General features: G+C 28.0%; 2 protein-coding genes across 4 annotated transcripts; both read right to left on the reverse strand.

Moving 5' to 3' along the window:
* Positions 1 to 179: 179 nt before the first annotated feature.
* Positions 180 to 5,417, reverse strand: LOC112756150 (probable protein phosphatase 2C 12). 2 transcript variants are annotated; one of them, XM_025804606.3, is made up of 10 exons: positions 4,953 to 5,417; positions 4,419 to 4,752; positions 3,223 to 3,394; positions 2,691 to 2,844; positions 2,538 to 2,601; positions 2,163 to 2,270; positions 1,780 to 1,905; positions 1,425 to 1,654; positions 1,134 to 1,333; positions 180 to 1,043 (listed from the first exon to the last, which is right to left on the reverse strand). In XM_025804606.3, exons 2-10 carry the CDS (start codon positions 4,623 to 4,625, stop codon positions 1,012 to 1,014), a joined length of 1,293 nt encoding a protein of 430 aa, XP_025660391.1. In that variant the 5' UTR covers positions 4,626 to 4,752; positions 4,953 to 5,417; the 3' UTR covers positions 180 to 1,011. The 2 variants fall into 2 exon arrangements, with proteins under 2 accessions (XP_025660391.1, XP_029149593.1); XM_029293760.2 differs by having other exon boundaries at positions 5,206 to 5,390.
* An 8,803-nt stretch (positions 5,418 to 14,220) lies between these two features.
* LOC112756151 (origin of replication complex subunit 2-like) lies at positions 14,221 to 18,272 on the reverse strand. Of its 2 annotated transcripts, none has more exons than XM_025804609.3 (7): positions 18,009 to 18,272; positions 17,634 to 17,867; positions 16,915 to 17,021; positions 16,317 to 16,449; positions 15,769 to 16,063; positions 14,980 to 15,204; positions 14,221 to 14,718 (listed from the first exon to the last, which is right to left on the reverse strand). In XM_025804609.3, the coding sequence occupies exons 2-7, from the start codon at positions 17,772 to 17,774 to the stop codon at positions 14,522 to 14,524; spliced, it is 1,098 nt and encodes a 365-aa protein (XP_025660394.1). In that variant the 5' UTR covers positions 17,775 to 17,867; positions 18,009 to 18,272; the 3' UTR covers positions 14,221 to 14,521. The 2 variants fall into 2 exon arrangements, with proteins under 2 accessions (XP_025660394.1, XP_025660392.1); XM_025804607.3 differs by having other exon boundaries at positions 17,986 to 18,225.
* Positions 18,273 to 25,562: the final 7,290 nt, after the last annotated feature.

Here is a 25,562-nt window from a genome sequence, read left to right on the forward strand (position 1 = left end):
TACACTGTCAGTGCATTAAAATTAAACTCTATATATGTTTAAACGCTAGCTTAACCCAAATTGAACTTTGAACCCAGTCAATATTAAACTAATAATTAAAAAAATTCATTGAAACATTAATGAAAATATTGAGCCACGCTCGAGTTAGCTCCATAATAATAATAAAAGAAAAGAGGAAATACAAGGAAAAGTGCTTTCACCAGTGGATTTGATGGGGTTTGAAAAATGTGTGTTGAGTACAAATATGACAATTCAACACAATAATAGTAAGTAGTAACATCATCAAAACTGAAGTTTATAACACAACATATCACTTGAACTTGCGGCAACCTGGTAGACAAGATTTCAGGTCTGTTGTTCCTGCTGCTCATGCGTCTTAACACATGAAAACAACAAAACTGGGAGGGAAGTAACATGTACCTTTCTTTTTCTTGGAGATGGAGGAGGAAAGTATCTAATAAAGTATATTACAAATGGCCTATATTGTTTGTATGGTAAAGAAAAAGGGAGTGATAAAAAAAATCAAATGCTACAAGAATGAATCATTCAAAAGGCTTAACATAAACACAGGTCTATCCTACAGCAGAATTGATCTATGAATTCTAATTGATTGAACTCCCTATATATCATATCACATTACAATAACGAAGCTCACTTTCCTTTGAAGGTCTATTTAGTGATTCCAAAGAATCCATATACAAATGAATGGACCCTGGATAAAAGAAATTATATTGGAAAGAATGAATTACCTCGGACGTCCTATCGTGCACTGCAGCTTTTACGTACAACCTTTTCACAACACTTGGGTGGTTGCTATTCAACACTTCCAGGTCAGAAAACTTCAAAACAAAATGGTATTGGTTTTGGTATGGATATTCAGGTTAAATTCCAATTTAGATCCAAATTACGCGAAGCCCATGTGATGATAGGGAGTCACAGTTGCCTGGAAGTTCGAACTTCTAGTTATATCAACAATCTTTATAACTCTCAAAGGCAAATATACACGAGAGTTTAATCATCATCACTTCCACTGCTATGTCTACCTGAAATGAAAGTTTCAAGGGAGTTGATTAGATTATGGACATGTAAAGCTGCACAAAAATGGTTAGAGATGAACTACTCTGACAAAAGACCTGATGCTTTTTTTCCTTCCATGGCTTCTTTCTTATCTTGACAACTTGTACAGAGGAAAGGTCCATCCCATGGACGCAGTTTACGAGGGTTGGGCGCACCCTCAAATATTGAAACACCCTCCCCTGGTTTTATCTCTACTTGACACACTGCACACATAAACAACTTGAACATGTTGCAGAGAGGATATTTTGTATCTAACCTGCATTTAAGATAAATCATTTCCCATGTCATGAGAGAAAACGAGAAAATGGCTAGTTGCTAAGTTGAAAAATGGTTATATAAAACCAAACCTCTCTGAAAGCATAGCAGATCCTTCTTCATACAATTCCTCTACCACGTCTGGCTCCAAGTAGTCTTTCTCGTTATAAGAAGATGACTCAGATGACTTTTTACGAAACATGGACTTCATTATTCCTTTCTTCTTTCTATGTGGTGCAGGAGCAGGTGGCTTCTCATGTGGTAATATATCAACAACGATGCAGGTTGTATCATCTCTAAGTCCTTTTGCTTCTACAGCTTCCTGAAGATAGAAAGAAACAAGTGAATAAAGTTTAATACGTAATGATTCATACTGCCGGAATCACATGAAACTCACTATGATACAACAGATGAACATATTTTTTATATAAGATTCAAAAGACTCACTTTAACAATATGTGATGCTGCTGTCTCCGCTGACATGCCACGACAAGAATCTAAGACTGCTTCTGCAGATAGAGAATCCCAGACCCCATCACTGCAGATAACTAGCCTGCCTCCAGCGGTGGACAACTGAATAAACAGATAAAGAAGGGAAGAAAGGCAGGAACTATCTTACATAGGGATTTCATTGAAAACAAATGACAAATTCACATAAAATATAGGTAAATCAAATCATTAGCTCCAGTGAAATTTCTAAACCATCGCATTAGTGGAACACTTGCTTTATACTTTTTTGTTGGACATTGGGGGGAGAGGCGATTTCTCAATTGAAACAAGATACATATAAAATTTTGCTTAGAAGACAACAGGTTAGAGTAGTGACAAACCTTCACTTGCTTTACATACGGCACTGGGACAATAAATTCGCCAATATCCATATCACCAATTGACCGTGAAAGACACAAGCCACCAGGCCAACATCTTAACGGCCCAACCTACAAACAGCCAATAATCCAGTAAAGTGCACATGGTCTATATGTTAGGGGGTAAAGTGAAAGTAACCCTATATTTTAATGACACGATAATGTAGTCTGAATGGCCAGGCATTGTGTACAAAAGATAAAAAGTATCACTACAGGCATCAGTTTAAATGAAGAAGCAGTTCTCTTTTCTTTTTCTCTGGTGGTGGTTGAAGCTTGTTAGTTGTTACGAAGTTGGTAAAACCTAGGCTGAAAAGGGATCACAATTGAAAGTAGGATTACCTCTGTGCCTCCCCCGGTGTTTAGCCGACCAACCTCACCCCCGCTAGAGGTGATTCGCACCCTCCTGATGAAAGTAAAAGAAAGGTCAGTTTGTGCTATACTGGAATAATTTATAATAACTGTTCAAGGAAAACAATTCCATCAACAACTTACTCCTCTTCATTTGTTTCTAGCCTATGATCTGCTGACAAATAATAAAGCCCACCTTCACCAGATTCAAGCACGCAACGTGAATCACCAACTGATGCAACAGTTACAACCCATCCTTCTATAATCACAAACGTTACAGTGGTTCCAGATTTTTGTCCTGCGATGCAAATAATAGTAATAAATAATAAATAATAAAAAGGATTTAGCTAAAAAGTGTCCTAACAGCATTGGTTAACAGGATAAACACTTGCATACCCATTTTTAAAAAAGACTTACATACATGATGAAGAAAAGAGTTAAATAACTAAACAGTTAGGCTTCTTTGTTTTTGGTATAGAACTTTTAAGTACATGAACATTCACATCAAGATGCTAAAAAAAAGGAATTAAGGCAGAAAATTGTCGAGAAAAATTAGAAATATGTACAAATAATTTTGGAGATATCAAATATTCACCAACTAAGCAAATAATAAATAAATTAACAGAGAACAGAGCAAAGAACAGAGCAAACAATACAAGGAATGAACTAAGCATACCTTTGTCCTGAAAATCTTTGTCAGTTTTTACAAAGCCTGCAACCAATGCCCTAGGCAATGCTGCTACCCACTCATCTCTGTTAAGATCAGGAGGAACCGCACTTAAAACATTATTTAGAAGATTCTCCTTAGAATAAATAGCAGCAGCAGTTCCATTGTGTCCATCAAATAGCTGTAGAAATTGCAAAGCAGAATCTGTAACTACTAACTAGGGGGCAAAAAAGGCAGAAACTAGGAAAAGAACAACTAAACAAAACAGATTGAATAAGAACAAGAACCACAACAAGAAAACTACAGCTATGGCAAAAAGAAAAAAAGAACTGCTGATATCAACTGAATGATAAAGTTACTAATCCAAGTTGATGGAGATGTCAAATTCAACTTGCTAAAAACTCTTTCCACAGTCTAAGTCGGCTACAAACTAAAGTCAAGCACATCAAACACAAGAGAAACGGATTGTATAATTCTTTATAAATCTATGAAAACTTGCGAACCCACATGCTGAAATCAATCTTCTCCAAGTATAGCTTTCACCCAACAACATTAATCATTAGAATCTGCCATCCTTGCAATGAGACAATCAATGCAACAAGAAGATAACTAATCCCTTCTTTCTCCCACTGATTATATGACATGCCATGTAATAATAAGTTATCATGCAAGTAAATTACATCACTTTAAAATCTGTTGACAAGTTAAATGGAAGTACCCGAGGGCTTAGGACAAGCTACTTCTAAAAGATTAAAAGCAGAAGTAACTCTCTATTCCATTTAGCTTATCCAAATGGGCTACACAATTTTCAGAAGTACTCACATATCCCAAATGAACTTTTCCCCAAAATGGAGGAGAGTATCTTTGGATGAATTTCATGAGTAGTTTTACTCATACAGCTCTACCATGAATATTTTCATCCCATTTTTACCCCTTTACCGAGCATAAATGTAACCGAGGGTTCGATTGTGTCAACTTCTAAAAGAAATACCATTTTATACAATATAAACTGCAGAAACAAATCCATTTCTCTATTCAAATTATATATAATCTAAAAAGCTAACCCAACCAACTACACACAAAAAATAAAAATCCAAAAACACAACAAAAACAAAAAAAATCAATAAAAACAAAAATCAAAACTAAAGCACATACAAATAAATGCAGCACCATGAATCTGGAGAAAGAGCAGAAACACTACATACCCCAAAAACAGAAAATGTGGAGACCCCATCCCCCACCACCCTCTGGCATTCAGTTTTGATGAGGGTGAAATCCTCCCCTTTCTTGCTCTGCCCTGCTTGGCCTGAAACAATCTCTGGCTTCTCGATCTTCTCGCTCGCCAATTCGCGCTTCAACAACACCGATAGGGGAACCGTTTGGTGGTGTTCGCCCTTCGTACCACCAGACATTGTATTCTTCTTCTTCTTCTTCTTCTCTTGTGTTCCACTTTCTTCACAAACCCCTCACAAAATTCAACAAATCCCTAAAATACTAATTCCACTTTAATCCTCTATCGCTTGCTTCCGCAGTCGAATCCTGAAATTGAAAGCACAAAACAATCAACACATTAACTAATTAATTAATCAATTATCTTAAAAGAAAAAAAAGTTAATACTATTGCCCCAGTTTCTGCAATGCTAACGCATATTTTTCATCGAAAAGCGGAATTATCAATCAATTATGTAAATCAAAAACTGAAAGAAAAAAAAAGTAATTGACGAGAAAGTAAACAATACCGGTTTAGCGGAAGGGGAAAGCATTGAATGTTGTTGATCGATTTGACGGAAAAAACCGAAAATAAAAATATTATTATTATTATGGTGGTGGTGATTGCGAGAAATTAGCGAGATCGGAAGTGACACAGGATTGGGAAAATGTTGAGAGAGAAAGAAGCATAGAAGTGAATGAAAGGAAATGGAAATGGAAACGGGGAGAGAGAGAGAGAGAGAGAGAGAGAGAGAGAGAGAGAGAGAAGAGAAAGTTTGTTACGTGAAGAATGAAGAATTGAAGAAGGTTATTGTTATTGAGGCGCGCGAAAATGGAAAAAAATGGAGAATGAATTTGTGTGATCGAAAAACGCGGATCTTTCTTCGTTTCTTTCTTTACTTTCTTTCTTCCCAGCTTGCTCTGCTTCAGCATAATGCAAAATATTCTCCTTACCATTTTTGTTTTCCCAAATATTCTTTCAAAAAATTAAGATCAATATTAAATTATTTAATATTTTGTTTGACTATATCAATTATATTAACTATTTAATCTCATTGAAATAAATAAATTGATTTAGTTTTAATTTACATTAATTTTTTCGTCTTATATATTTTTATTAATTATTTTTAAAAATGTTATAATTTTTATTATAACATATTTATATGATTTTTTTATTTTACTTACTTTATTAAACCAAATAATTATAATTAATTTACTATATAAATTATTTAACTTAGTTAATTCAAATATATATTTAATTTATTGGTACATTAATATTTAAATTATTGTTTATTGAAAATTTTTCTTTATTTTTTTAATATTAAATATTTTAATTTTTAATTTTATATTTTTATTTTTATTTTTAATCTAATATTTCTATTAATAGATTCTTGTAATTTATTATCTGATAGTTATATGTCCATTATCAATTACAACAATACTAGAGAGACAAATAAATTTAAATTTATTTTATTTAGTATTTATTTATTTTAGCAACAATCATTTAATATTAAATACAATTTGTTAGGTAAATAATGATTTTTGTAAACAATGTGAATAATGAATTTTAGGATTGACTCAATAAAGTAAAAAAACACTCCACTTCTAAATTACCTCCTAAACCTTAACATTAGGATAACATGTACAATTAGACTGCGTTTGTTTACAGAGAGACAGGACACTGAGACATAAACACAAAGACACAAAATCATGTTTGTTTGGCAGAGGAGACATAGATAAAGACAGTGTGTCCAGAGACACTAACAAGGGATATAACTTATTTTTCATTCTTTTTTCATTATTTTTGTTAATTTTTCATAATTGTATATTTTTATTATTATATTTTTCATCTCAAATTTTTTGAATGAAAAAAATGAGAATAAATTAGATTTTCATAATTTGTTCTAATTTATTACCAAACAAAATACAAGAATACAAAATTTTGTGTCTCTGAGTATCTTGTCCTGTCATGTTCTCAGTGTCTTGTCTTATCCTGTTCTCATAAACAAACGAATTAAAAATAATCATCCAATTAAAAATAATCAATATAATCATCTCAATGCCTATTGAATTAAACATCCGACATATTTATTATTCATATTGTTTAGTGTTCTCATTATCTACCTATACTTTTTCTATCAAATAAAGTAAATTATGACTATTTTGACTAATTCTTTTGTTACCAACATTTTTCATCAATTATATAGTTGTGAATATTTTCTCAATTTAGTAAAAGAATATAATTTAATTCATTCTTTTTTATTTTACTTATTTCTATATTTAATAATTTATTTACGGTAAAAAGTTATACATGTTAAAGGAAAATTTAATTTTTTTATTAATTGTTTTTTTATTCGTTAATACGTTTTTTTCCTTGCTATGATATACTATTTTTATTTTTTATTTCTTTTATAAATTATAAAACATTATTATTCTTGTACTTTATCTTTTCTGTTTTTTTTATTTTATTTTTGTTTATTTTAAATTTTTATATTTTTTTATAAATTTTATCATTTCTATCTAATACAAGCTAATTTATAACAAAATCTTCACATGTTGAGTCTTTTTAATATTTAAATTATATTTTTTACGTGCTTAATTTCAATTCTAATTTAGAGAATTGAATGATAAAATAATATCGATAAAGACTATTGTGCAGTGCCTTCTGTCTTATTCGTCTTTTTGGCTTACCTTCTTTTTGGTAGATATTATAAGTAATTATATATAACGGTGTTTATGCATAAAATGTAAGTATAATTGTATCCTATTTTTTCTTAGTAAATTTTTTAGTTCTATCTTAAAAATAAGGGTATAAATGGGCAAAGCCGATCTGAGCTTTAATTTTGACGAATCTAACCCATATTGTAAATTAATAATCCAAACTTGAACTTTACCTTTTGGTGGGCTGGCCCACCCCGTCCCGCCCCGCCTAATAAAACGGTCCTAAAATTTCACCTCACTCCATTTAACTGTGAGTTAGCGGACTTTTTTTTTTTTACTATTAACTATTAAATAATATATATAATTTTATAATCATTTTAATAAATTTATAATTTCTAAAAGTATACATAAATTATAATTTTTATATTCACAAACATTAAAATATTTGTAATTATAAATATTGTCTCCAAAACAAAATAAATATAATCCCAAACATTGAATTTTCATCTTCATTTTCTCTTATAAGTTGAGTTGGAGAAAGTTGGATTTTGGCAAAAAAAATTGTAAAAATACTCCCTTGCCAAAAAAACACTAAGCCCGACAGGGAAGCCCACCCTGTCCCGCAAAGCCCGCAGTTTTAAGCGGTGTAGATTAGGTGGACTTTTGCTATTTGGCGGTCTCAATTTTTCAGCCCGACTCGCCTTTTTTGACGGATTACACGAGCCAACCTGGCGAGTTTAAACCCATTTGTCACCCCTAGACTCTTATCTCTCATAGGTTTTTTTAGGTTCAAACCGGACATATTTAAAGCTCGACAAGCTCAAGAGGAAATTTTAAAAGCTTGTTTCATAAATTATAACCCAAAAGAATAAATTTAAAAATTTTTAATTGGCATTAAATGTATTCTAAAATTTACCATTCATAATTTATAAAGCATAATTTATTTACATATCAATAGTTAGTCATGCATCATCACTATACTTGTAATTTATAAACTTTTTTCTTTGAAAAAAAAGCTATAATCTTATTTAAACTTAATTATGATTATTTTTATTTCTGTTTTGCATTTAATATAAATGAATATTTAAAAGTATAAACTAATAATAATTTATTTTTACAATGAAAAATTGATAGCTAGACCAACGAGTTTTTTAGACTTTTTTTAAAGCCTTTGATCTAATATTTTTAACTAATAGACTTTATAAAAAGTCCAAACATAACATATTTAATGAAACAAGGTGAGTCGAGCTGAAAACGAGCTGAGCCACGAGTTCTCGTTGGGTAGCCGAGCCCACTTCTACCCAAATTAAAATAGAGAAAACATTGTAAATTAAGTTGGACCAATCATTGTAACAAGCTATTATGTATTCAGTTGTACATTCATCTTATTTTTAGCAGTTTTAGTAGGTGTCTATATAAAAGGTGTCTATATAAAAGTATTTCTGGGTATAAATACAATTACTTCTACTAAAAAATAAATAAAATATGTTGGTGAGTTTCAACAAGAAATATGATAGTAAAATAAATATAAAATAATTTTAGGTAAATTTTAATAAAAATAATTCTTTATAATAATTTTTTTGTTATAATATTAAAGAAGGTATTCTAAAAATAAATTTTATCTCAGAATAAGTTACTTAATTAAATTGTTTAGAAATCAAATTTACCAGAATATAATTTTTAAATATTAAAGATATTTTTACAATTTCTTTTTTCTATGAGAACCGCTATACTGCACGAAAATTCGCATTGGCCAAAAATTACTATAAAATTTTTAAATATTAAAGATATTTTTACAATTTTTTTTTTCTATGAGAATCGCTATACTGCGCGAAAATTCGCACTGGCCAAAAATTACTATAAAATGTAGCAATTTCTAAAAAAAAGGGTGAAAAAACGGTAAGAACGTTCAATTTTAAATTCACTGCACTCTATAACCGTTCTTATATAAATGAAAATGTTATAAGAACGTTTTCAATATTTAAAAGTTGTATTATGATAAATTTAATTTTTAAACAATTTAATTAAATAATTTACCTTTTATCTCATGTTATATTATATTTGTTTAAATCAGTTTTAACATAAGAATAAAAAAATTTAAAAATTTTACTTATGAATCATGAAAAAATATCTATAAATTTAACTACTAATATTATTTAAACAAAAATATTTAAAAAAATAAAATTTTAATATAAATACTTCAATTTAATCACAAACTATATATGACTATGAATAAATAATTATTATACTTTAAAAATAAATAAAATTATTACTCATTAGTTTCATTATTTTTAATATTAAAAAGGGTTAAATTTTCACATTCAATTAACTTCATAAATTTTTTATAAAAAAATTACCATGTATGTTTTTATTCAAAAAATTCAAAAAAACTTATATATTTGTTGTATATTATCTCATTTAGGATACGAATACACATAGTAGTATACATAAAAAAATATGCACTAAATTTATCGTGATGTATTTATATATAAATATATATATTATTTTTGATAATATTAAGAAGATAAAAAAATTTAAAATTTATTTTATTTAATATTCATTAATTATTATTAATATTAATAAATACAAATAAATATTGTGAAAAAAATGACGTATTTTAATATCACTTTTTTAATGTTATATTCTATTAACCAATCATATACCACTATATAAGAAACTTTTAAAGGAAAAAAAGAAAACATAATCAGATTGACAATACAATAAGGGAAAGCATAAAAATGTATATATAAATTTATAAAATTATAATATTTATTAATTAGTTAAATTTTATTTAACATACTCATCATATGATTTATCCTGAATAATTTGTTTTTTCTCTCTCTACAATGTATGACAAAAACTTTGAATTCTAAAATCTAAAGTGACTCTATCAAGAGAAGACTTTACCCATTCATCACTCTAGGTCAAGTCAATCATTCTTATGACAGGACATAAAAAGAAAAAAACAAATTAAAGAAATCATTGATTTTCAAAATATTCAAATCCACATTAATATGTTAGTAGAACAAGAGAATCAACGTCCCTTATCTTAAAACTTCTTGTGTAAGTAGAAAAGGAAAGAAATTAAATAAAATGAAATGAAATAACATAGCCGTGGTTGATGGGTCTAAAATTCTAAATGGTTTAGATGGGTCATGGTGGACCTTATATATTGCATTATTATTATTATTATTATTATATTATTATTTTGTTTTTATGAATTGATCCAACCTAAATCTTTGAAACTTGAATCGAAAGGACCCGCAATTAACGCCGCCAGTTATTATAGTTATTGCTTCAAACACTATCTTTGTGCGTGCTTATCACTGCCAAATAATGCTAGCTAAGATTACAATATAATAAAAAAATAATTATATTATGAATACGTAAAAAAAATCAACCAACAATTAGTTATTACATGTAAAATACATATAAAATTTGCATTATATTATTATAAATAAATTTAGTTATTCATCTATTACAATTTTAATTATTTTACTATAATAAATTTGATTATTTTAGTAGTTAATTATTTAGTTAGAAAAATATGTAAATTACTATATATAAATATAAAAAATGTATAATAGCTAATTTGAATTATTTGATTGTTGGTTTTTAATGTATATAGATTTTATTTGGAAAAAATTGATAATTTTCATAATCCTACCAAAATTAATGTATAATTTTTCAATTAATTTCGATTCAATTTCCTTAACGAAATACACAAACTATATAATTTGAAAAAAAAAAGAAGCAAATATCTTTGTTACAAAATAAAATTGTTAAATTTTCTGTTAGGACAACAACTAATACATATACACAAGAGAAAAATAAGAACATAACTATTATGTTTTATCCTTTGATGTTTTTTAATCCTAAAATATTTACAATATACTATTAATAACCCTATGAGATTAGGGAAAAAAAAAAGGGAATGAAAGTCAATGTTCAAGAAGCAAGAAGAAGGAGTATGTCTTCTTTTTATTTTTCTTAGATTATGGTGATTTCTTTCATGTGATTTAAAACATGATTATATGTCGTATGTATGACCAAATCTTTGTAGTTAACTTAATTATTGTGCATGATTCTATCTCATGAGGGAGTGAGTTTTAATTGGTTCATTGAATTGGAATGAGTTAAGAGTAAGTCATGAATAATATTTGCTTGCAGGCGCGTGACGGCTAAAATTAATCTTATGCATAATATTGTGATCAAACTTCTTAGAAGGAGTCAACTATATTAATCAAGTCCAACACTTTAACTTTATTTTTATTTTATTTTATTTTATTTTATTTTTTACAAGTGTCATTTTTCTAACTGACCTGAGAAAACCAACCTACAAGATTGCTAAACTAGCTAGGTTTACATTGATGAAAAGTGGTAGGGTTTGAAGAACGTTTTATTTCTTTCAAAAATATGCATAATGCATATATTTTTTGTTTAACAGATTATATATTCAAAATTTGAATTCAAAATCTCTAATTAAACCAATACAATTGTACCACTAAGCTATATATATTTTGGTGAATAGAATTGATTGGCTTTAGAAAATGCATGAATATTGTTACAAGCTATTAAATTCTATGGATACTAATAAAAATATTGGCATATTTCTAGAAAAAAAAAACCTGAAATTCTAATTTTAAAATTTTATCAATTAATATAGTAAATATGACTATTTTTATAAAAATAAGTTTTTTTTTGTCACTTATCATAAAGAGATCATCCTATTAAAAAACCAACATTCTAACAATCAACATTTGACTAATAAATTGATTTCTACTAATTTATTAGCTGAATGTTGATTGTTATATTTATTTGATTGCAACACTAACTTGGGAATATGGATGTTATAGCTCATGTATGCATAATTTTTTTCTGTCCGTATATAAAAAGAGATACAAAAATGTGAGAACTGATCCGAAATTATATTTTGGACAAGAGAGAGTGTATGAGTAGTTCTAATATGAAAAAAGATTTTTTTTAAGTGAAGAAAATTATAAAATAATAAAATAAAAAATTAATCATTATTAAATTTATAATTTTTTTTTATATGTGAATCCTCCTATCTAAATTCAAGAATAATTAAACTCTTATTTTCTATTTTATCAACTTTTTTATTTTAGAAGTCTTAATCCATGTTAAGAAGGGAGGGAGAAGGAAATTTAATAGCCCATGAGAGTTAAGAAAATCAAGAAAACCTAGAGAATGTAGGCAAATTGGAAGAATCAAAACTTGCCACTTATAATTTCTCTAAAAAGATATACAACAACAGCAACAAAGTTTTATCTCAGGTGGGGTCGGCTACATGAATCAAACGATATCATTATGTTCTGTTATGTATCATGTTTACAAAGAGACCGTTTACATGTAGATCTCGTTTGACCACTTCATGGATGATTATTTCTCTGCTTTTCACCCCTTATCTATCTTCCATCTCATCCACCCTCCTGACTAAGTGTTCTGTCAGTTTTTTTCTCACATGTCCAAACCACCTTAAACGCGATTCAACTATCTTTTCCATAATGGGTGCTATTCCAACTCTCTCACTTATATCTTCGTTCCTTATTTTATCCAATCACGTATGACTACTCATCCATCTCAACATCTTCATCTCTGACACACTCAACTTATGTTCGTGTTCCCTTTTGGCCGCCCAACACTCCGTACCATAAAACATAGCCGGTCTTATAGCAGTGCAATAAATTTTATTTTTAAATTTTAAAGACATTTTTTTGTCACATAAAACCAGATGTCCTCTGCCATTTTAACCAACTTGCTTGGATCCTATGATTTACATCCTGTTCAATCTCTCCATTATCCTGTATAATGCACCCAAAATACTTAAAATTTTTAATTTTTTGTAGGATGTTTTATCCGGTCTTTACACAAAAAAGATATACCTTGTAGAAAAAATATCTTACCATTTTATTTGATTGAAGAAGTACACACTATAATATCTGATTCAACCAATTTATTTTCACTTATATATTTTATTCTCACTTATATTTGACTCTACTTCTTCACATGAAATATCTAAACATACGTATATGACATATCCTAATGTTGAGTGGGTATCCGGTAAGGCATTACAATGTGATAGAGATGGGTTGTAGCCAACGTTTAATACTTACATATGATATTACTATATATATATATATTTTTAAAAAAAATATGATTATTTTCTCATTTCCTTTTTGGCGTATAAGATGCACAGCCAACTACTCTCTCTATATATAGGCAGAAGAACTTATACATACATGAGCTGTAACATCCACCTTCACAAGTTAATGTTGCTATCAAATAAATATAAATATGAAATAAATAAAACGATATTCAAATATTAAATCAAAATACGCGTATTCATATACAGCTCATTACACTACATACCCTCCATTACTTGCGCTACCTCTCATGTTTGAGGCATGCATGCATTATGTTTGTCCACAAAATAAAATTGTTATTTTGTGTGAACGTTTCTTCTTCCTATATTATTGTTGTTCAATTCAATTCAAACTATATATATAGAATACAATGTAGTAATACTTGTCTTGCAAGAGAAAATATATATATATATAGTAGTGATTAAGGTTCTCATGCTGGGTAATAGACTCTGACCATGTCAACAAACATTTATGACTTTAGATCATCTAAATTTTGAATTTTCACTTTAAAAGGTAAAGTATAATCTCTCATTATTTATTTCATAGGTGAGACCAAGAAAAAATATGAAAGAAAAATTATTCAAGGATAAAAAATTACACTTTATCATAAAATTCAAAATTTAGAGAATTCATTATAAATAATTCATTAAATGATTGCATCTACCCTCACGTTATGTATGATCTGGATTGGAGTCACGCTTTTTGGTTCTCTTCTCTAAGTGTTAATTCATATCCATAACTTTATTTATTTACTTATATTGCTATCAGAAATTCAGAATTGTATTTTTTTTTTCTTGAATTGAAACTCGCTTTGATGCAAACTTTTAAGTCCATTTTGACCTTCATAAAGGCCTAGATTTCATAGGTTATTAGAGTTTATTATCTTTTTATTACAACGTAATCCAATCTGATCTTAACTAAGCCCAAAAACTAATCTAGTAAATATGTAAAATTAATTTATAAATGAATGAAATTTTCTGCAAAGAATTAGTTTAGAAGTTCCAAAATGTCCCAAGTGTTTGGCCAAATTGATTTTTACAAACACTGCCTGTTTGTCATCAACATTTTGCAAATGCACAAGTGAGGATAGTTAAGTGATTAACCAAGCTCAGCTATATCATTTTAGTAGGATCCACACGCAATAAAAGTTATTGATCTAACAGTAATTGCTTCATACTTTATCACTTTACAACTTACCTCGCTTTAAAGGGTCAAAACCTGTATCTCTTTCACCATTCAGTCTAATTTGAATCATAATCTCCCAATCCCCATTACTAACTGATCTCAAGCAGCACTTTCTGAAGTGCTTCTGCTGCCAAAGGGATGTGCAAGCAATCTTGACCATCAGAATCCCTCTTAATCTTAACAAGCTCATGGTCCTTAAACTCAGTCAAATGAGAGTTCAATGTAACCTGGCTGCTAACAAGGAAACGTTCTCGACAAACCGAGTAGAGATCACTGATTGGCATTCCTGAAAACATAACAAAAAGCCTTAAGACAAAACATCGATATATGAAACGAAAAAGTTAACTGTAGTGAAAAAGTTAGTGAATTTTGAAAATGATGGCAATTGTTTCTATGGCAGGAAGGAAATAAAGTCGAGAGAGAATGAGAAGGACCACACCATAATCACACTAATAAAGATCGTTGAACAACGTTATGGTTATCCAAATTCCAAATAACGAAGTCATATATCAAACAAGCAACATTTAAGAAGTTGATAAAAACTCGCCTTCTTCAGGGTGAGAGAGTTGATGCTCAGCCAGAACTTTGAATACACTCTGCGCATTTGGTGTCAAACTTTGCAAAACTATGGTAGCTGTTTTGACACTTTGGTTCGCACCACCGTGTGCCAGAATCAGAGGATAAAACATTCCTTCAACCTTATAAGGGGCGAATGTAGGAACATGATACCAGCACCAGTTGAACTGTGTGTGAGCCATGTTCTTGTCCCAATCTAGCAACAGAACCAAGATGAAATAGTTATGCAACAGGTAGAAGGCTTCCCCAAAAATATTACAAATTGACATGTATCCTTTAACGTTCAAAATTTCCCAACAAACTACAGTAAAACAGAACAATAATTAATGAATATAATAGCAATTTCAAGTTTCAAGACAGAAGTTTTGGTTCTTCGGTTTTATGAAAGGGTAATATCCCTTAGCCATTTTTTCAACTTTAAACAGAGACAAGGATACAAGATCTGAAGACCCAAAGAAATGCACACTATTGAATAAACAAAAAAATAACTAAATTATTCCTGGTTTTGCAAAGGCATTCAATTTAACTTATTTTGCACAAATTAATTAACCAAAGCATTTTCATGTTTCAATTCATATCCTCAAAAAGATCTCGTACAAACGATAGGAAAACAATTCAAATCCTTTAAAAAAAATAAATAGACATAGACATACATTTGAGAAATAGCCAACGATAAAATTGGAGAATATTTTAGCTATAATTCCAACTTTCAAGGAACAATATATTCTGCAACAAGATATATGGTATAAACTGAACTTACATAAGGGCGCATTCACATGATCAATTGATGCAACAATGCAAATATGGGTACATGCAGCTAATCGAGCGAGATACTGTTGAGTTTCAAAGTCCCTTAATCCAGGTCCATCAATATTGTGAATTATAACACAAATAACATAACCATCCTCTTCTATTTCAGCTTCATCCAAAAATGTAAGAAGATCTTCAATGGATTGAGAATTGGATGGCTGCTGGCTCTTGGGCAAGTCCCGAGAGGAAGCCTTTCGTTTAGCTTTCACTTGATCATGCAGCAATTCCGCTAGAGTTATCAAAACCTATAGCAAGAGAAGTATGAAAGGAAAAATAGTTTTCATTAAGAAGACAAGCTTAAGCACAAGACACTCAGATCTCGTTGACATTTACTTGCATCTTTCAAAGTTTGTGTTTGTAGTAGCTTAAAACCAAAACCATACAAACATCTTAAACACAAAGATTACTTATGCAAACCAAAATGTACACTAAATTGGCAATGGTGCCACCATCAAGTGTGTTTTTTGAAATTCATGATGGTAAGAGAGAGAAACAAACCTGTTTTAAGTTAATGGTCTGAAGGTAACCGTTTATTACAACTACAGAATATTCTGTCAGAGCTGTTGAAGCAAAATCTTCAAGCAACACCTTCTTAGATCCAAATCCATACATCAGAAGGGAAAAACCAGATCTGTTTAAAATGATGATAAAAAATTAATTAGAAAATAGTGAATATGCCACTCCAATCTATAATATGAATGATTTACAGAATATTCATAGAGTACAAGTTACTAAAGGAAGCATCTACTATTCAACGAATCTCTACAGGAAAAATATAAGTAAATTAGGAATTTAATCCCTGAAATAATTCGTAACTTACAATTTAATCCAAATTTACAAAACTCAGAAATTCACTCTGTTTTATTTATTATTTCTTTTTTCAATTTTGTCCCATGAAAACTTGAGTACATATTATTTCTGTAAACATAAGTATTAACTCCCAAGATAATTAGCTTTAGGAACTAAATTGCTAGTCTGCCCAAGAAAACCCCATATCTTAAAAGCACTTTCTTCTGAAAGATGATCAGATCAAGCTCGAACAAGTAACAACACAGCAATGAAGCTTCATAACAGCTGTGGTAAGGGGGAAACAAACCTTAAAGCAAGAACCCATTCAGGGTACATGTTTTTGTAGGAATCCATTAAGCATGCAATCTCTTTTTCATGCTTTGGTTGAATGTGCAATGAAGCTTCCCTCAGTTCCTACAAGTGGCAAACATGGTTAAATAGAAACAACCATAAAGAAATAAAGGATCATAGTCCTCTTATGTCACCAGACAAGAAAGTGTTCTAGAGAGAAATACACAATTTGTTATAAAATGATTTACAATTATGCATAGTTAAGTTTCTAATTTAATACAATATTAATTGAAAAATTATTATGTTATAAAATCTAATCATGTAATGACAGAGTGTTAACTAACAATACAAAACATTTATACTAGAGTTTAATTTTGATGCACTAAATGGCAATTTCTATCAAATGTTTTACAATATACTCTAATCAAGCGATTCTTTTGGATGACAATTGATGTAATGATTGTGAAAACTAGTTACTTTTTAGCTGATGCGGCAATAAAATGATTGGATGTGTGCCACAAATATTTTTACTCAAGAGTGCATACAATATTAAATCTTGAAAGTGACTTCCCATATAAATCTATCAATTTTATTTTAGTGCCAACTTCAGATTATACTTGGAGTTTGCCAGAGTCTTGTGTGAGAGAACGTAACATTAGATTAAAGGACTGCGATTTCAAAAGAAAGGAGGAAAAAGGAACAACCTTGACATTTGAGATATTTAAGAAATGATACCTGTTCATCAACAAGGTTGATGTCAGTGAGCTTGTTAGTGGATTTCTTAGCGGAGGAGCTGCCGTGTTCCTTAGCAAGGAAATAATTTCTGGAGAACTCGAATTCCTCTTCTTCCTCATCCATAATTTCATCCATGTTCATGGTTGAATTCAAGACACGAAAAATCAAACAAAGGGAAAACTTTTATAGTTGTTGTGGCTTGTTGACTAGTCTATTCTTCGTTAATTGCAATCTCTGTTGCAGGTTATCACAAAAAAAAAGAGAGAGAGAGAACTGCAGAACTTAGAGCATTGTTCAAAACAAGTATACCATTATATAAGCACAAATCACAATCAAACTTGCGAAAACATACGGAACGTAGAATGAAACGCTAACCATCGGGTCCGCCGATTTGGTGGGTGGTGTCGGTGGCCGGAGATGAAATGCTGTTGGGTTAGTTTGGTCTTCCTCAGGCTCGAGATTTGGCGGGTACATACGTGCTTTAGAATCAGAGATGCTATTTGTGCCCTAGGGATTTTCCCGCCGTTTTTCTTGTTTCCATTTGACTAGTTGAGACTTTGAGTAGCTCAGGAGTGCATGCTGGGTCGGGCCCGAATGCTGGGTTATTGGATCACTCGTTAAACCAATGAATTCAGTCATAATTAAATAAAAATTTAAATAAGTTAAATAATCATTTAATTAAAAACTTAAATTTAAAATTAATTACTAAATTATTCCATTAAAAACCTAAACTAACTAATTATTAATATTAAATTACGATTGTCAATGAATTATAGTTTAAATAGCATAATTTTTTCACATTTATTTAAGAGGTCACAAATTTAAATTTTTTTATATTTAATAAAAAAATATATACTAAATTACGATTTATATTTATAAAATTTGTGAATATTGAGAAATGGCCCTCTCTTTTGGTTCACCAGCTCGTAACATGATGGCATAGATTCCATAGTAGTGGAAGGGATATGGTGCCCAATTCATACTCGCTTATAATTAGGGATATGTTTTTTACTTGAATTTGACACTGCTTTTAATTATTTGAAATTATTTGGCGATTACTTTTTTAAATTTTTATTTAGTTTACATTATATTTTTTTATGTTATGCTAATTCTCACTTTATTCATTTTATTTTTATTCGTATTATTCCTTTTCATGACTATTTACTACAATAGAATACTATTTTAGTAGGCACCGAATTCACCGGTCTCAGAATGTTTGGACCATTAAATAGTCTCATAACAAAATATATTTTTTAAGTTTTTTTAATAATTGCTAAATAGTCTTTTTTTAAATTTAATTACAAATTAACTTCGTATATTTTATTTAATTATAAAAATAATTTTTTATTTTATAAATAATTATTTTATCATAAATCTATCATATTTATTAACAATCAAGAACAAAAACAATAACGAATTAGATCTTCCATTGATCCTAATAAATTTTTTGGCTATTCCAATCGATTAAAAGATTAAAATTGATCTGTGACATTCGTGAGTAATCATAAAATCGTGTTTCCTTGAAATCCAATCGATTGGATTACAGTTTATTACTGAACAATCTATTGAAAATTGCAAGGAAGCATGGTTTTCGCATAAATCAATCGATTGGTCATATTAACCAATCGATTGAATGGTGAATTAAATGTGGTTTTTTTTTATAATTCAATCGATTGAATTGTTCAAAACAACCTGAGTTCTCACAATTCAATCAATTGCTTTTGTTACTCAATCGATTGAATTTACCAAAACAATATGGATTTGACAAATTCAATCGATTTAAATGTGCTATCCAATCGATTGAAATGTGTACTACGCCTATTTCAATATTGTTTTCGTTTTTAGAAATTATCTTGTTATTCATCTATCTCATCTTTAAAATTCTATCTTCAATTTTTGCAGTTTTATTTTGATTTAGATACTCTAATCTTATCTTTTCTTAATATTAATATTATAAATTGGTGAATAATCCATCACTAATTATTCAATCCCACCATTAAAATCGTGTATCATTTTCTTTGATTATAAAAAATTTCATTGTTTTTTTTTTAAATATACATCTACTCAATATCCAATTTCTTTAGAACATCCATCTTTAAAAGAGAACAAGAGAGAAAATGATCACACACTCGCTTTTCAGTTTTAATGATTTAGCTGTTACCGCCGCAAACGGGACTTTTGTAGAAAGAAAAATTCAATAAAAAACGCTATTAGACTACTAATAATGTTAAGAGTTCAAAAAAAAAGAACCCAATTTTTTAATTTTTTTTTGTGGTTTCTATCTTTCTCTCTATCAATATATGCTTTGTGCCTAAGGCAAGGGATTGAATAGGTAGATCAATTCAAAATTGAATAATATCATTTATGTTTTTCTTTTTTACTGTCATTAATTTATTAGAAAAACAAATTTAAAAATTAAAAAATAACTAGATTCACGGTATTAATTTTTTTTTTACTGTCATTAATTTATTAGAGAAAAAAATTTAAAAATTAAAAAATAACTAGATTTAGGATTTGTTTGGGAACTTTTAAGAAAATATCCTTTTTAGAGTTATCTTCATTTAAAAGATCTTATGAAAAAGTAAAAGTAATTTTATGTTTGTGTATTTCATATAAAAAGATCTTTTTATTTATCAATTATGTTTGGATATAACAATATAAAAATAATTTTTTGTTTATTTATCACATGAAAAATATTTTTTTAAAGAAAAAAAATATCTTTTTAAAAGAAAAAAATATCTTTTTAAAAGAATATGTAAATTACACCTTCTCAAGAAAGATATTTTTTATTTTTCTAGTACTTCTACTTTTACTACTAGAAATTTATCAAACACGCTAAAAAATAAAAAAAATCTTCTTTTCATTAATTTTTTTTATCAAAATGACGTCCAAACAAGTACTTAAGTTATTTCTCTATGTCCATTTTCAAAAAAAAATTTAGAAGTCATATGCCAAAAATATATGTTGCGAGTCAATGTGGACGGTGGCATATCCTAGCAGATGATCATGATTTTCAGTGTTTCACAACAAATTCAGAATCGAAGATTCTCAATTTTTTGTTTGAGGGGAGGAATAGTGTTGAATGAAAATGTTAAGTGGAAAGATCGAAAGATGATAGAATAAAAAATTATATACACATATTTTTATATAAAATTAATAATTACAAATTATTAATAATAATTAGATAAATATATTAAATTATTTAATAATTTTAAATTAATAATTTTTTATAAGAATAATTGTATATAAATTTTAATTTCAAAACAATTATAGGCGATATTTTACTTATAGTACAATCAAATGTTGAAAACGAGTTAAGGAGTGTCTTTGTAACAAGATAATGTACTTTTTTCATTTTAGGTAAAGAATAAAAAAACTTTCTAAAAAAGGAATGAAAGGACGAGCAAGGTGGAGTTGCCTCATAGGGTTGTATAATTAGTTACAGTTATTAGGGATATTTTTTTGACAGTGTAATGAAAAGTGGCTCATATCATATCATTCTGTAGTTAAGACACTAATTTTTGGGTAAAAAACCCAAATAAACCAAGTTGAGAATTTTTTTATCCAAATCAGCCAAAATGAAAATTTTTTCAATAATCAACCAATGACCATTTAAATGTAATTCGAATCAACATGATTCGAACTTGGATTGCATGTAATTCGAATCATATAGATTCGAATTACTCACTGACACTCAAAGCAACATAATTCGAATTCAGCTAATTCGAATTAGGCAGCAACATGTAATTCGAATCAAGTTGATTCGAACTACTTCCATGCATGCCATTCAACGTAATTCGAAGTGGATTAATTCGAACTACACCTGAATATTTTTTTAAAATTTTTTTAATAAATTTATTTAAATTATACCAAAAAAAATATTTTATTATATACAAAATAATTTTAAAAAATGGCTTAAAAGATGTTAGGAGTACTATAAAAATTTGTAATGTCCTAATGACTTGGGATATTAAAGAAATACTCTACATAGTCAACAATAATTTAAAAATTAAAATAAATATAGTTATAACCAGTATTTACCTAAATTACTAGAATATTACAAACTTTTATAGTACTTCTAACATTTTTTAAGTCATTTTTTTAATTGTTTTGCATAGAAAATAGCTTAAAATGGCTTAAAATGCCCTTTATTCTATGGAAAACAATTTTTAAAAAGATGGCTTAAAAAATGTTAGGAGTACTATAAAAGTTTGTAATGTCCTAATGACTTAGGACATTAAAAAAATACTCTACATAGTCAATAATAATTTAAAAATTAAAATAAATATAGTTATAATCCGTATTTACCTAAAATACTAGAATATTACAAACTTTTATAATACTCCTAACATTTTTTAAGCCATTTTATTTTAAATTATTTTGCATAGAAAATAGCTTAAAATAGCTTAAAATGGCTTAAAATGCCCTTTATTTTATACGAAACAATTTTTTAAAAAATGGCTTAAAAAATATTATGAGTACTATAAAAATTTGTAATGTCCTAATGACTTAGAACATTAAAGAAATACTGTACATAGTCAATAATAATTTAAAAATTAAAATAAATATAATTATAACCAGTATTTATCTAAATTATTAGAATATTACAAATTTTTATAATATTTCTAACATTTTTTAAGCCTTTTTTTAAATTATTTTGCATAGAACAAAGGGCATTTTAAGCCATTTTAAGCCATTTTCTATGCAAAACAATTTTTAAAAAATGGCTTAAAAAAATATTAGTAGTACTATAAAAGTTTGTAATATTCTAGTATTTTAGGTAAATACGGGTTATAACTATATTTATTTTAATTTTTAAATTATTGTTGACTATGTAGAGTATTTCTTTAATATCCTAAGTCATTAGGACATTACAAACTTTTATAGTACTCTTAACATTTTTTAAGTCATTTTTTTAAAAATTGTTTTCCATAGAACAAAGGGTATTTTAAGCCATTTTAAGCCATTTTCTATGCAAAACAATTTTAAAAAAATGGCTTAAAAAATATTAGGAGTACTATAAAAGTTTGTAATATTCTTGTAATTTAGGTAAATAGTGGTTATAACTATATTTATTTTAATTTTTAAATTATTGTTGACTATGTAGAGTATTTCTTTAATATCCCAAGTCATTAGGACATTACAAATTTTTATAGTACTCCTAACATCTTTTAAGCAATTTTTTAAAATTATTTTGTATATAATAAAATATTTTTTTGGTATAATTTAAATAAATTTATTAAAAAAATTTTAAAAAAATATTCAGGTGTAGTTCGAATTAATCCACTTCGAATTACGTTGAATGGCATGCATGGAAGTAGTTCGAATCAACTTGATTCGAATTACATGTTGCTGCCTAATTCGAATTAGCTGAATTCGAATTATGTTGCTTTGAGTGTCAGTGAGTAATTCGAATCTATATGATTCGAATTACATGCAATCCAAGTTCGAATCATGTTGATTCGAATTACATTTAAATGGTCATTGGTTGATTACTGAAAAAATTTTCATTTTGGCTTATTTGGGTAAAAAAATTCTCAGCCTGGTTTATTTGGGTTTTTTACCCCTAATTTTTTATAGACAGATTAGTATATTGGGCTGCATTTATTTATAAATATAGATATTTAAATAAAGATAAAAAAATATAAAATTATATTTAATAAATAAGATATTAATAAAAATATTATATTTAAAAATATTAATAAAAGGTATAATTTATTTTTTATTATTTATTATTTTTATTAATTTTTTATAACTGTATTTTTTATAATTATATTTTTTATTCTTATATTTTTTTAAAATTTTTAAATAAAAAAAGAATAAATTAGACTTTATAATTTATTTTAATTTATCACCAAATAAAATACAAAAATATTAATTTTTGTGTTTCCGCCTTTTATGTTTTGTTCTTAATATTTTATCTTATCCTATTCTTAAAATCAAACGTAGCCAAAGTGTACACTAAAATATATATTAAGTGTTTGGGTAAAGTATATTTTTTATTTTTAAAATTTGTTAAAAATTTAAAAAATATTCCTAAATTTTATTTTATTTTAATTTTGTCAAAGAAGTTATTAAATTGCATCAAATATACTCATAACGGCTAATTTTTCAAAAAATGTAATAACAATTTAGTAACAATTTTACAAGAATCTTTAAAATAGGCAAACCAGACATAATATGCATTATTAGTTTATTACTGTATTAGTCATAAATTTTTTAAAAATTTAGCTGGTAAGAGTATAATTGATACAAATAAAAAATTTTAGAGACAAAATTAAAATAAAATAAAACTTAACGATATTTTTAAATTTTTTTATAAACTTTAAAAACGAAAAATATACTTTACCCTAAGTATTTTGTACAAAACATTAAAATATAAATATAATCTATTGATGGGAATATAATCATGGAACAGCAAAATAAGAACAATGCACTGATGCACAACATCAAACCTTCAATGGGAATATAATCATGAAAGCAACAAAATATGACGAATGTAGTTGAAAACATTCAAGCCAATTGTAGAAACGTTATCACAAACAAAAGATTAAGTACATTTTAAAGAATCAATAAGGGCAAAGACACGAGGGGAAAAAAGATAAATTCTTTTTACCAAAAATAGAAAAAAAAATCTTATATTTTAAAGGCTCTTGAAAAAAATTAGCTTTTCAGTTTTTTCCGCCGTCACTTTTTTTTATGTACACTCGTACGCTTTCTATATCGAGAATTTTTCACCGTGAAGAAAAGTTACGAAAATCATAATGGTTTTAGTTCATACATTAACAATTAACACATGCACAACATCAAAATTCGAAAAAACCAATAAAAAATAAAAATTTTAAAAAAATCACGTTTTTAATAAAAAAAAAAGAAGAAAAAAGAATTAGGAAATCGAGTTCACCTCGACGCTTTCATTTACGTCAAGCTTTAGTTTGGAAGAAATTTTAAACTTTATGATTAAAGGAAGATTCTCCAATGTCATTGAAAAAGAACGAGAGAGAGAATGATCACACACCGATTTTTCAGTTTCAATGGTTTAGCTATTACTGCCGCAAACGGAATTTTTGTAGAAAAAGAAATTCAATCAAAAAACGTTTATTCGACTACTAGTAATGTTAAGAGTTCAAACAAAAAAGTGAAAAACCCAATTTTCTATTTTTTCTTTTTTTTTTCACGATTTCTATATTTCTCTCTCTATCAATATATGCTTTGTACCCAAGACAAAGGATAGAATACGGTAGGTTAATTCAAAATTAAATAGTGTCATTTAAATATATGCTTTTGTGTCAATATATGCTTTTGTTCTTATGCATATGTTTATTTCAATCAAACCTTGATGATCACCTTTGGAGATTTGGGTGGTTTTAATTAGATAGTCAACGTAGTTCTAGTTGCCATTAAATTTTGAATTTTTAGCTAAATTTTCGAATATTTTTTTTATTGGATTATCAACATTTTTTAGATTAAGTAATTTATACTCTTAAAAATTTATTAAATTCTTATTTTAAATGTCAAAGAACCTAATTTATTCCTCAATAAACTTTATAAGTATATATGAATGTGCACATCATTTTTTCAAGCTACTCAATTTCTATGTAAACATATTAACATCAATGTAAGTTTCATTGTTTGTTACATCTATTTGGTTATAGTAATCCTGTAACTATTAAAGACACATCTATTTGGACTTGTGCTTTTTTATCCTCTTCCTTCGAAATTTCCTTATTCTTGTAAAAATTTTCATAATCTACCAAAAAAAAACAATAAACATCAATCAGAAAATACAAAACTAAACCCAAACAATCCCTGAAACAAACACAGTCATCTAAGTTTAGCGAATAAAGACAACAACTGAAACAGTTCCATTTTCACTACTAATATAGACACATCCAGTATACAAAATGGCATTATCAATAGTTTAATTTC

The sequence above is a fragment of the Arachis hypogaea genome, chromosome 6, assembly GCF_003086295.3.
Source record: "Arachis hypogaea cultivar Tifrunner chromosome 6, arahy.Tifrunner.gnm2.J5K5, whole genome shotgun sequence".
NCBI classification, from domain to species: domain Eukaryota; kingdom Viridiplantae; phylum Streptophyta; class Magnoliopsida; order Fabales; family Fabaceae; genus Arachis; species Arachis hypogaea.

Coding starts and splice junctions, on each gene's coding strand:
- LOC112756150 (XM_025804606.3), bottom strand. CDS start 4,625: ATGTCTGGTGGTACGAAGGGCGAACACCACCAAACGGTTCCCCTATCG. Junction 2,845..3,222: donor CAAAGATTTTCAGGACAAAG/GTATGCTTAGTT, acceptor TTTGCATCGCAG/GACAAAAATCTGGAACCACT. Junction 1,655..1,779: donor CAGCATCACATATTGTTAAA/GTGAGTCTTTTG, acceptor TTCTATCTTCAG/GAAGCTGTAGAAGCAAAAGG.
- LOC112756151 (XM_025804609.3), bottom strand. CDS start 17,774: ATGAACATGGATGAAATTATGGATGAGGAAGAAGAGGAATTCGAGTTC. Junction 16,064..16,316: donor AGACCATTAACTTAAAACAG/GTTTGTTTCTCT, acceptor CTCTTGCTATAG/GTTTTGATAACTCTAGCGGA. Junction 15,205..15,768: donor TCATGTGAATGCGCCCTTAT/GTAAGTTCAGTT, acceptor TTCTGTTGCTAG/ATTGGGACAAGAACATGGCT.